The 12,740-nt window shown below is 41.2% G+C and overlaps 1 protein-coding gene across 1 annotated transcript in view; it reads left to right on the forward strand.

The window, feature by feature from the left end:
* caprin1b (cell cycle associated protein 1b) overlaps positions 1-12,740 on the forward strand; it is a 101,695-nt gene that overhangs the window by 56,918 nt on the left and 32,037 nt on the right. Inside the window, exons 12-14 of the mRNA XM_060839074.1 lie at positions 6,360-6,470; positions 7,090-7,239; positions 11,241-11,394. Of these exons, the coding sequence (XP_060695057.1) occupies positions 6,360-6,470; positions 7,090-7,239; positions 11,241-11,394 (415 nt within the window). The remainder of the gene's footprint in view (positions 1-6,359; positions 6,471-7,089; positions 7,240-11,240; positions 11,395-12,740) is intronic.

Here is a 12,740-nt window from a genome sequence, read left to right on the forward strand (position 1 = left end):
CAGGCAGTCACTCCATGTGACATTTTATAGATTTCTGTTTTGGAAATAGAACCAGTCTGACTTGAGATTGGGGTACAGACAAATTCTAACCTCTCACATTTAATGCATTGTCTGAGCTGAGATGTCACCTTCCTTTTTATAAAATGTTATCATCTTGGGAATGTGATTTGATAGAAGTTTTGCATTAATGAATCGAAACCTACAACCCTTTCTAAAAGATCAGACTTGACAGCAATCTAGATTTGTTTAATATGTCATTTCAATTGCATGACACTTATTTTTTATGATAAATTCTGTCTCTTTTGGTCCGACTCCACTGCTCCCTGACGAAAGAGCAGCACTCTGAAAGTTATGCTTCCAAATAAACCTGTTGGACTATAACCTGATTGACAAATAAGGATAAAACATTTGCTGAAAAAGGTGTGAACATATGAAGTTAGAGTGAGAGTAGGCCATTGGCACTTCTAGTAAAAAATGAGGTCTGCAGATGCTGGAGATCATAGCTGAAAATGTGTTGCTGGTTAAAGCACAGCAGGTTAGGCAGCATCCAAGGAACAGGAAATTCGACGTTTCGGGCATAAGCCCTTCATCAGGAAGGGCACTTCTAGTCTGTTCTACCTTTCTTCGGGATAATGGCTTCAACTCCACATTCCTGCCTAGTCCCGATAACCATTGAAATCCTTGTTATTTGACATGTATTTATCAGCATCTGCCCTGACAAGTGTCTCTGAATTTTATATGCCTAAAGATCACATATTGTTCTGCTAAATTTAATCAAGCTAGCTTTGTTAAATGGAGGACTTGAGTCTTCTTCACTGCTTAAGTTTGTCATCCAACGTTGTGTCATCAGCACATTTAGCAACCATGCATTTGGTCTTATTAATCCAATTCAGAATATGTAATATAAGTAACTGAGGCCTCACTATTTAGTCCCATGACCTGCCACTTGTCACATTTAGCAATCTGAAACTAACCCATTCATATTTAGAAATCTCTCACCGGGTTATAGTCCAGCAGGTTTATTTGGAAGCACTGGCTTTTGGAGCACTGCTCCTTCATCAGGTGGCTGTGGAGAATAAGATCATTCATGCCCACTTTGCGCTTCTTATGAACTACCAATCCCTCTGCCCATGCTAATCTGTTAACCCAAGACCTTGAGCTGTTTTTTTCTGGAGTAATCTTTATGACATCTTGTCAAATGCTTTTAGGAGATTTGAGAGGATTATTTGTGGTTCCATTTAGTATCTATTTATGGTTCTTTTGTGTTACTTGTTACTTTCTCAAAAAGCTTTAATAACTTTGTGAAGCATAATCTCTTTTTGTATGATCATGGTGACTCTGCCTGATTCCTCGAAGATTTTCCAAGTGCTTTGCCATAAGCTTGATGATTTGTTCCAGTGCTTTCCACACCAACAAATGTACTGTAGTTTCCTACCTGGTGTCACCCTTCTTTGTTGATTTGAGAATTGTCATTCAATGGGCTCATCCAGAATCTGAAGCAATTTAGAAAAATACCATCAATGCATGTACGGTCTCAACAGTCACTTTTAGTAACACCAGATGGTTAAGCCTATCAGGGCATGGATTTGTTGAATTATATCTTGGTTGATTTTCCTTAGTGCTAGTCATGGTCATTATTTTAGGTTCTGGGTTCCCTTTCACATTATGATTCAAGATTATTTCTGGGAGTTATTTGTACTCACTACAGTGAAGACCTGCAATGTATCTATTTAAAGAGTAAAAAATGAGGTCTGCAGATGCTGGAGATCACAGCTGCAAATGTGTTGCTGGTCAAAGCACAGCAGGCCAGGCAGCATCTCAGGAATAGAGAATTCGACGTTCCTGATGAAGGGCTTATGCTCGAAACGTCGAATTCTCTATTCCTGAGATGCTGCCTGGCCTGCTGTGCTTTGACCAGCAACACATTTGCAGATGTATCAATTTAATTCACCTGTCATTTTGCTGCTTACCATTATTAGTTACGCAGGCACACCTTCTGAAGGACGTACGTTCATTTTACTTCTGTCTTGTTGAGATGCCTGTGGAACACTCAATCCACTTTTTATTCTACTCATGAGCTTTCTCTCAAATTCTTAACGTATCTTTTTTAAACCTTTAACCATTCTTTGTCCTTTTTGTCCAGTTTTCTGACCTGTCTGTTACCTTGGTAGAATTAAACACTTCTTTCAGTTTAAGGTTGTCTTTAACCTCCTCAGTTAGCTACATGTGATTGTGTCATTGGGAGTTATTTTTAAACAGAGTATTCTGCAATATCTGCTGTTCCATCGGCACCAATCTCACCCTTAATCTAGTTTTCTAGATCATTTTAGTCAGTTCAATCTTCGTTCTCTCATAATTAGTCTTATTTAACTTAAAATCCTTGTGTTCACTGTTTTATTTAGGCAGAAGTGAAATTCCACCATACAGTGATCGCTGCTGTGCAGGCCACTTCATTACTTTGCCCCTGTTTAATTGCACGTTGCCATGCCAGGTGTGGTCTGCTTTTTGGCACTAAAGTAAAGGTTAACAAGTTGAGCTAAACCTTTGTGTTTTGACATTTTTGATTGAATTCAAATCCAAACCAAAAATTAGTTAATCTTTTGGTCTATGGGAAAACATAAGAGCGTAGGAACAGGAGTAAACCATTCAGCCCATTGAGCCTGCTCTGCCATTCAATAAGATCATGGCTGAATTGTTTCCTAACTCCCTGTGCCTGCCTTTGGCCCATATTTCTTGACCCCATCGCTTCATCAAAATTTATCAATCTCAGATTTAAATTTAACTGTTGAATTATCATTAACCGCCATTTTAGGAAGCGAGTTCCCAACGTCTACCCTTCTTTGCACATAGAAGTGCTTTCTGAAATCTCCCCTGAATATTCTTAGGCAATAAATTTTGTATGATTTTAAATTCCGTTTCCTTGTGACACAGAACAACAAATCGTGTAGCATTTTCCTTATACAGGGAACCTCGATTATCCAAATGGCACAGGTGGGGGATATTTTGTTGGATAATCAAATGCTGGATAATACAGTTTAGCCAAGCATAGGGACCTTGCGATCTTGCCAGATTATCCAAAATTAAGGTAATCAAATACCAGATAATGAGGTTCCTCTGTACAAAGTTCTGAAGAAGTCATATCAGACTGGAAACATTGACTCTTGTTTTCCTTCCGTAGATGCTGCGAAACCTGTTGAGTTTGCCCAGCATTCTTGTTGATTCAAATACTTGAATAGGAATTGGGATTATTGTACTAATATGAAAGGGGGCACTGATTTAAAGATTTTGGTGGTGAATAAATCCCCAGGATCTGATCAGGTATACCCTTGAACTTTGTGTGGGAAGCTAAGGAAGTGATTGCTGGACCCTTTGCTGAGGTATTTGTGTCTTCGATCGTCACAGCTGAGGTGCCAGAAGACTGGAGACTGGCTAACATGGTGCCACTATTTAAGAAAGGTGGTAAGGAAAAGCCAGGGAACTATAGATCAGTGAGTCTGACATTGCTAATGGGCAAGTTGTTGGAGGGAATCTTAAAGGACAGGATCTACATGTAATTAGAAAGGCAAGGACTGATTAGTTAACATGGCTTTGTGTGTAGGAAATCATGTCTCACCAATGTGATTTCATTACTTCAAAAAATGTCAGAGGATTGATGAGGACACAGCGTTGGATATGATCTATATGGACTCCACGAAAGCATTTGACAAGGTTCCCCCATGGGAGACTGGTTAGCAAGGTTAGATCTCATGGAATCCAAAGAGAACTAGCCATTTGGAAACAGAATTGTAGAAGACAGAGGGTGTTGGTGGTGGAGGGTTACTTTTGAGACTGAAGGCCTGTGATCAGTGATGTGTCACAAGGATCCGTGCTGCGTCTGGTGTTTTTTTTTGTCATATAAATGATTTGGATCGAAACATAGGATGCATAGTTAGTAAGTTTGCAGATGATACCAAAATTGGAGATGCAGTGGACAGCAAAGAAGGTTACTTCAATAGTACAATGGGAGGTTAGCACTGCTGCCTCACAGCACCAGGGCCCCAGGTTCAATTCCAGCCTTGGGCAGCTGTCTGTGTGGAGTTTGCACATTTCTCCCTATGTTTGTGTGGGTTTCCTCCAGGTGCTCCAGTTTCCTCCCACAATCCAAAGATGTGCCGATCAGGTGAATTGGCCATGCTAAATTGCCCATAGTGTTAGGGAAATGGGTCTAGGGTGGGTTACTCTTGGGAGGGTTGGTGTGGACTAGTTGGGTCTAAGGGCCTGTTTCCACACTGTAGGTAATCTAATCTAATCTTGATCAGATGGTTCACTGGGCTGAGAAGTGACAGATGGAGTTTAATTTAGGGAAGTGCAAGGTGCTGCATTTGGAATGGCAAATCTTAGCACGACTTAAACACTTCATGGTAAGATCCTAGGGAGTGTTGCTGAACAAAGAGATTTTGGAGTGCATGTTCATAGCTCCTTGAAAGTGGAGTCTCGTGTAGATAGGATAGTGAGGAAGGCGTTTGATAAGCTTTTCTGTGTTGGTCACGTTGCGGCTGTACAGGACATTGGTTTGGCCACTTTTGGAACATTGGTGTGCAGTTCTGGTCTCCCTCCTGGAGGAACCATGTTGTGAAACCTGAATGGGTTCATAAGATATTTGCTGGGGTTGGAGGGTTTGAGCAATACTGAGAGGCTGAGTACACTGGTACTGTTTTCCCTGGAGCGTTGGAGACTGAGGGTTGACCTTACAGAGTTTGATAAAATTATGAGGAGCATGGATAGGTTAAATAGAAAGGTCTTTTCCTGGGTTGGGGGAGACCTAGAACTCGAGGCCATATGTTGTGGGTGAGGAGGGCAAGGTTTAAAAGGGATCTAAAGGGCAAATTTTTCACATAGAGGGTGGTGATTGTATGGAATGAACTTGAAGTGATGGATGGTACAATTACAACAATTAAAGGATATCTGGATGGGTACGTGAATAGGAAGAGTTTAGAGGGGTTTGACCAAGTGTTGGCAAATGGGACCAGATTAATTTTGGATATCTGGTTGGCATGCACGAATTGGACCGAAGGGTATGTTGCTGTGCTGTACATCGGTCTGACTATGACTCTGTGATGTCAGAGTTTCCTTGGAATCATGTACCATGTGTTGTCATATTCCTGAGAGCTACTCGATGAAGAAGGAAGTCAAAGCTAGTCTTTACTTGAGATACATTTATTCATATTGAAACACAACAGGAATACTACTCGGACCTACGGGACACCTGTGTCAGCAGGGCTGTCTTTGAAGGTTATCAAGTAGCTGTCCAACCATTATCTTCACTTGTAGGCGTTTAATTTCAGTCCGTATAGTTAACATAGATGTTTTATTTATGAGAAACAGTATTTTTGTGGAATTTGAATATCAATGTTATTATCGTTGGTAACACAAGTTAGTTCAAACATTTTCTTGTTTCTGCTGTCCATTCTCTACCTTGTTACACTCTTGGAGTTCAATATGATGTTCCAATTGCATTGAGTTACTGGCTGTGAAATCCCTCTGATTTGCTTGAGCTTCATCAATCTGACAGAGTGAAGGGCTTAAGCCTCTATACTGCCTGCTACCTATTTCTAACCCCTTCTACATTTCCCTTCCCTCAGGATAACTTTGGCCAGTCCTCCTTCATTTTGAAACTGTTAGCTATGTATTTTTTTTGTTTATTGGCTTGTAATTGTTCAAACCTGTTGAATATCGTACTGCAAGCTTTCTTGTCTTCAGGAATATTTCACAGGAAAAGGAAGGCTCAAAAGTATGTTCTTGAAATTTTGTTTTGTTGCATTACCATGGTTTTTAATCAAGTTCTTAATCTCCATGATTTTGTATTTGCTGTGTAATGTATTTTATTTGACTCATCTTTGTTGGAAATAAGTCTTTGATTTTGGTGATTCTGGTTGAGTGAAGCATACTCAAATGCACCATTAGAAAGATCTAATCTACCTGCATATACTGCTGGGGTTCATTATGTGCAGTTGTACTACACACGCAATACAATTCATGTAAATATACTATTTCCATGCATTAACATGTTAACTTGGGTCCTGCAGGAATAATTCTAGATTCTAGTTGTGCAGCATAACATGTTTAAGGAGGAATGATTGAGTAATAAATACATGAAACAAATGCTGCCTTTTGTTTTGAATACTATTAGGCCATATATAATTAGGATTAAAGGTAAATCAGGGATTTTGAGTCAGTAGGATATTTTGTGTACTGGGTTGGAAACTTGTTTCCACACATTGTAAGAAAGATAGCCAAACCTTTGTATTTTCCCATTCTTGGATGTAGTGCAATCCATAGATATTTATATTTCCCCCATTCTATTTCCTTTTGTCATTCAGGTACCTCTGGTATCTTCCACAAATGAACCATACACATCATCTCAGCCGATGTACCAGCCTTCCCATGTGTCAGAGCAGCGAACCCAGAAAGAATCTATGGAGTCTATTCAGGTAACTGCAATATGAGTGCACGGAAATTATACAGAAAAGTTGATGTCCACATCACATTGATAATTTTTGCGAAAATACTCAGTATTTTAAAGTACACTTAAGTAGTGATATTGGAACTTCGAGTAGTGTCTCCTTTGAGTAATAAGCATGATCAAATTACAATGGTTCACCCCCAAAAAAGTGCTATTTTGATTACCCTTGAAAAATGCATAAACGTGTTTCAAAACAACTCGCTATTACATATAATCCATTATCCACAATAAATCATTCATTTCTTATGGAATTAATTTATTAATGTTTGTCTTGTTTCCATTCTGTTATCCAAGCATTTTCATGTTTTAACCTGTGCATGTAACCACCTCTAAATCAGAGACCATCGTGTGGCTTTGGAACATAAAATAATTCTGGAAGACAGGAATAATTCTGTAATTGTTCTGGGAATAGTACAGCAAATTGCCGACAATAATTTTTTGTTTATTATGGCAGCATCTGATTGTGAGCTGAATATAATTTTAAGATTGAATATTCTTTTGAAGCATTTGATAGTTGCGTTTTTGTGATTGATTAGCTTTATTGATTTTTATGTGCATTTTGTCTTCAAACTTCTGTATCCCTATAGACTGCAATGTCACTGACGTCTGAACAGCCACCAGCATCAACAGCAATTCCTGTTGTCTCCCAGTCACAAGCTTTCAAGGCTCCCCCTAACAAACCCCTCCATAGCAGTGGCATAAATGTTAATGCTGCTCCATTCCAGTCAATGCAAACGGTAAGATGGCCTTTATTTTGACTGCTATTAGCCAAACCCAACCTTCGGCCAAATTTCAAACATCAAAAATATGAAGGGATAAAATAATTCTTTATCCCTGCCACAGAAGTTATGAACTGGTTTTCGTTTGGATTGTTTGCTGCCCTGACAATCAAATTGAGTGTGTTTTTCACCATTTCAAACATATTCAAATCCTGGGGTCTCAGTTTGCTTTTTGCCTTTCCCATTTTGAAATCCCATCTGTCTCCTTTTCTGTTCCCAATCCCCAGGAGTGAGAGAGGATTTTGGTGAGTGTGAGTGAGGCAGTCTGAGAAGGGTTGAGGAGTGTAATGCCAGTGGGTTGAGTGTGCTGAATGTTCGTTGGACATCAATGGCACACGTGCCGTGTCGGTTCATTGTTTCTATTCAAAGTACAGATTGCTGACAGATATGTCATTGACTTGCTGTGTTAGTGCGCTAGCAGGATATTTCTCTGGTCCAACCCCCCTCAGCTGATGAACTGATATTCATGTTGAACACTGGTTTGAGGCAACACTGAAGTATGCTCTGGCTGGGAGACTTCAGTGTCCATTACCAAGAATAGCTTGACAGCACCATTACTGACTCAGCTTGTTGAGTCCTCAGAGACAGCTTGTCTGGGTATGTGGCAGATGGTAAGGGATCCTACAACAAAGAACACACTTGACCTTGTCCTCACCACTCTGCCTGCTGCAAAATGTATCTGTCCAAGATTGTATTGGGTTAGAGTGATCACTATAGTCCTTAAGGAGTGAAGGTGTCAGTGTTTGAATGTCAGATGGCACCAGGTTGTAGTCCAGCAGGTTTATGTGAAATCACAGGCATAACTTTAGAATACCCCCTATTTTAATGTACACTTAAGTAGTGATATGAGAATAAGAGAGCATCTAACTACACCCCTTGATGTGCAGTAGCATTATCATCGCTAAATCGCTCACAATAAGCATCCTTTGAGTTACCACTAACCATAAACTGAAATTGACTAGTCATCATCAAGGCATCAGTCAAGAATGTGATGGAATATTGCCCAATTGCCAGGATGAATACAGCACCAACAGTCAAGAAGCTTGACACTATCGATAAGAAAGCAGCATGTTTAATTGGCACCACATCGGCAAAAGCTGATTGATTCCTTCCATCAATGCTTAATTGCAGTTATATGTCCAGCTATGTGATGCGTGGCTGAATTTGACCAATGCTCCTGGACCATACTCCTCTTAAAAACACAAGATTAGCAAATTGATGGAAGCATCACCACCAAGTTCCCCTCCAATCCATTCAACAGTGACTGGAAACAGATACCTGTTCCTTTGCTGTTGGTTGGTGAAAAATCCTGTAACTCCTTTCCAAATGGCATTGTGCATAATCTACACCAAATGGACTGCAATGGTTCAAGAATGTAGCTCACTATTACTTTCTCAAGGGTAACCAAGCATGTGCAGTAAATACTGGCTGAGCCCATGTCCCATTAATGTTTTCAAGAAAATAGATTTTTGTTGATTCTTCAGCAGTAATGAAATAACTTTTTTGTTTAATTTCAAATGGATCCCAAGTGACTGACCAGCAAACTTATCCCCCCTCCTCCTTCTCCTCTTCTGTTAATCCTTTGATGTAGATGATCATTACAGCTTATTCCAGTGAATTTCCACTACTGTGCAGAAGTGGGTCTGCATGCGACTGTTCCTATTCATAGCGATTTAATCTGAGTTGAAGAATAGCCATCATCACTTCCCATGTTGCCCTCAACATTTATCTTATAGTCCCTCCTACTTATTTCTTAGATTCTGCACCTTGCAATCATCTGCAAATGTTGATTTCCACGTAGGCTCTGACAATGCAATTTTTAACTCACCGTGTTTCTCAATTACCTTGGTGCCTATCTGGCATCTAGTAGGTGAGGAAAAATTCCCTTCATTTGAGGGTTGGGAAGACAGGCCAGTAATAGTAATAGCCCAGATGGCCTCCTTCAAGGACCGCAGATTCCCCCCAGACGTGATCGACGATGCCCTCCACCGCATCTCCTCCACTTCCCGCTCCTCCGCCCTTGAGCCCCGCTCCTCCAACTGCCACCAAGACAGAACCCCACTGGTTCTCACCTACCACCCCACCAACCTCCGCATACAACGTATCATCCGCCGTCATTTCCGCCACCTCCAAACGGACCCCACCACCAGGGATATATTTCCCTCCCCTCCCCTATCAGCGTTCCACAAAGACCACTCCCTTTGTGACTCCCTCGTCAGGTCCACACCCCCCACCAACCCAACCTCCACTCCCAGCACCTTCCCCTGCAACCGCAGGAAATGTAAAACTTGCGCCCACACCTCCTCCCTCACCTCCCTCCAAGGCCCCAAGGGATCCTTCCATATCCGCCACAAGTTCACCTGTACCTCCACACACATCATCTATTGCATCCGCTGCACCCGATGTGGCCTCCTCTATATTGGGGAGACGGGCCGCTTACTTGCGGAACGCTTCAGAGAACACCTCTGGGACGCCCGGACCAACCAACCCAACCACCCCGTGGCTCAACACTTTAACTCTCCCTCCCACTCCACCGAGGACATTCAGGTCCTTGGACTCCTCCACCGGCAGAACATAACAACACGACGGCTGGAGGAGCGCCTCATCTTCCGCCTGGGAACCCTCCAACCACAAGGAATGAACTCAGATTTCTCCAGTTTCCTCATTTCCCCTCCCCCCACCTTGTCTCAGTCGGTTCCCTCAACTCAGCACCGCCCTCCTAACCTGCAATCTTCTTCCTGACCTCTCCGCCCCACCCCACTCCGGCCTATCACCCTCACCTTGACCTCCTTCCACCTATCACATCTCCATCGCCCCTCCCCCAAGTCCCTCCTCCCTACCTTTTATCTTAGCCTGCTTGGCACACTCTCCTCATTCCTGATGAAGGGCTTATGCCCGAAACGTCGAATTTCCTATTCCTTGGATGCTGCCTAACCTGCTGTGCTTTAACCAGCAACACATTTTCAGCTCTGATCTCCAGCATCTGCAGACCTCATTTTTTACCCGAGGACAGGCCATTGAACCTAGCATAAATTCTGTTCCCTTTCAACCAATTTGATCCTGTCCCAGCCACTTGAGGATGAACCAGACTCTGCTTCTTCATACTTGACCCAATGTCAGTTGCTGTTACAGAATTCAACTTCGTTATAATTTGAAAATATAGTGTCATAAATTGATTATAAGCCACTATTCCCACTCTCTCTCTGGATACATGTTGAATGGACTTGGGTTACATCAACGGTTTCGCTCATCTTATTTTGCTTACATTACATGTGGGTGGATGACTTAAATCACAAGAATTGGCAGTGGCTGGAACATAACCTCTGTTGTTTTTAGAGTCTGTATCTTGTAGCAGTTGTTGAATGACTGCTCTTCTATTCACCACATCTCTGCAACAGCAGTGTAACAAGTTCCTGAAGGGAATTTGTTTTTGATCAGAGTTGCTCCTGGTTCTGGCTTAGTACGAAACGAGTTGGTCTGTCTTTCTAATCATACTCTATCTCCTAACTTTCAGGAAAATCTTCGCGTCAACTTATCTGAGGGAGAGAGAGAGGTGAATGTGTATAATGTTGTCCTGGCCAGTCAATCACATGGGACTAGCCCTTTTTTTTTCCTTCCTTAGCCTGTCAACTTTGGATCAGAATTTCTCTGATCCTTTAATCGACTTAACTTGGATGTCAGTTTTAAAGCGCGCAGAAATTACATTTTTGAATAAATGTTCAAATCAAGTTTTGCTTGAAAATACAAATTTTGAAATATTTGCATGGACAACAGTGTCTGACCTATTTCTACATCCAAGTTGATTTATGTAAGTTAACTGATTGGGCTAAAGCAATATGGAAAAAAATTGAATCTGAGTACTACCCAAAGTGTGTGCGTGCAAATGCAGTTTTACAGGACCCAGTAGAGTTAGTTTTCAAATGTAACTCTTTTATCACCTCCCAACGTTTTATTTAAAGGTGTTCAATATGAATGCGCCAGTGCCTCCTGCCAGTGACCCTGACACTCTCAAGCAACAGAGTCCATATCAGCCCAGCTACAGCCAAGGTTTCAGCAGCCAGCCTCAGCATCAGGTCGAGCAACCTGAATTGCAGCAGGAAACACTCACAACTGGTAAGATAACCTTCCAGATAATCATGACGACTTGCTTTTTTTTTTGAATGGTGTTAAGGTTGTAATTTTAGGAGGATGAAAATGTGTTAAATTTGGGTAATATATCTGAATTGGATAGGAATATAAAGATTCATACCTCACTTATCTCAAAGTCTGACTTTTTATTTTATTTTCCGTTTCCCATGTTCCAATCTTTGTAAACTTGAAGTCATTCAAAGTTTTACCACTACAGTCTTCAATTGTTACCAGTCATAACATCACAAGAGTTAGGAATAGAAGAAAGCCATTTGGTCCCTCAAACCTGCCCCATCATTTGATAAGATCATTATTGATTTGGTTGTGGCTTTGTCTTCAGTTATCAATCTGCTCCACTTAGCACTCAACCCCCTTGTCAATTTAAGATTCATTTCACTCAACTGCAAATATATTTAGTGACCAACCTCCGATACTTGCACAAATAACAACCTACTGAGTGGAAATGTTCACCCTTCCATCTCCGTCTAAAGTAGGAGGCTTGTAATTTTTAAATGGTCCCTAGTTCTAGATTGCCTGCTAGAGGACCATTCACTGACTATCCATTTTGTTCAGACACTTCAGGAATCTTCCATGTTTCAATTAGATAAGCTGTCCTTTTAAACTCTCATGGGTAATGGACCCTTATGCGCACTCTTTCCTTATGGATGGACATTCAATTAGTTGGAAGACAGTTATATCCTTTCTTAATAAGGAGATGAAAACAGTCAACGGTGCTCCAGGTGCATTTAATGAAGGTCCTTCATAGCCACACTTCCCTACTTGACATCCTTGCCATAAATGTTGATATTCCTTCTGCATTCTGAATCATTTATTGCACCTATAGAGTAAATTTATGTTGTTCATCTTCTATGTCACCCAGATAGCTTGTATCTCAGTTCTACCGTCTCTCTCATTGCACATGCTGTTTTTCTATTCTTTCTGTCAAAGTGGACAAGTGTATGTTTTCTCTCACTTGCCACAAACTGGGCACCCTTGAACAGACAATGAACTGAACATATTTAATGCTGTGACTACAAGAGTAGATCTCAGGCTAGGAATCCTGCAGTGAATAATTTTCTTCCTGATTCTCCAAACCCTATCTGCCATCTATAAGGATAAAACACGACACTACTAGCATGAGTGGAGCTCCAACAAGACACGCGGAGCTAGATTCCATCAGGACAAAACATCTGTTTGGTATCACATCCAGAAGCAGTCATTTCCTCTACCACTGATATTCTGAGGCAACAATGTGTTCCATTCGCAAGTTGTACTGCAGAAAACTACCAGGTTCCTTTGGCCCCTAATTATGACCATTTAGAAGAACAAAG

Source organism: Hemiscyllium ocellatum, chromosome 18 (assembly GCF_020745735.1).
Source record: "Hemiscyllium ocellatum isolate sHemOce1 chromosome 18, sHemOce1.pat.X.cur, whole genome shotgun sequence".
Taxonomy (NCBI): Eukaryota; Metazoa; Chordata; class Chondrichthyes; order Orectolobiformes; family Hemiscylliidae; genus Hemiscyllium; species Hemiscyllium ocellatum.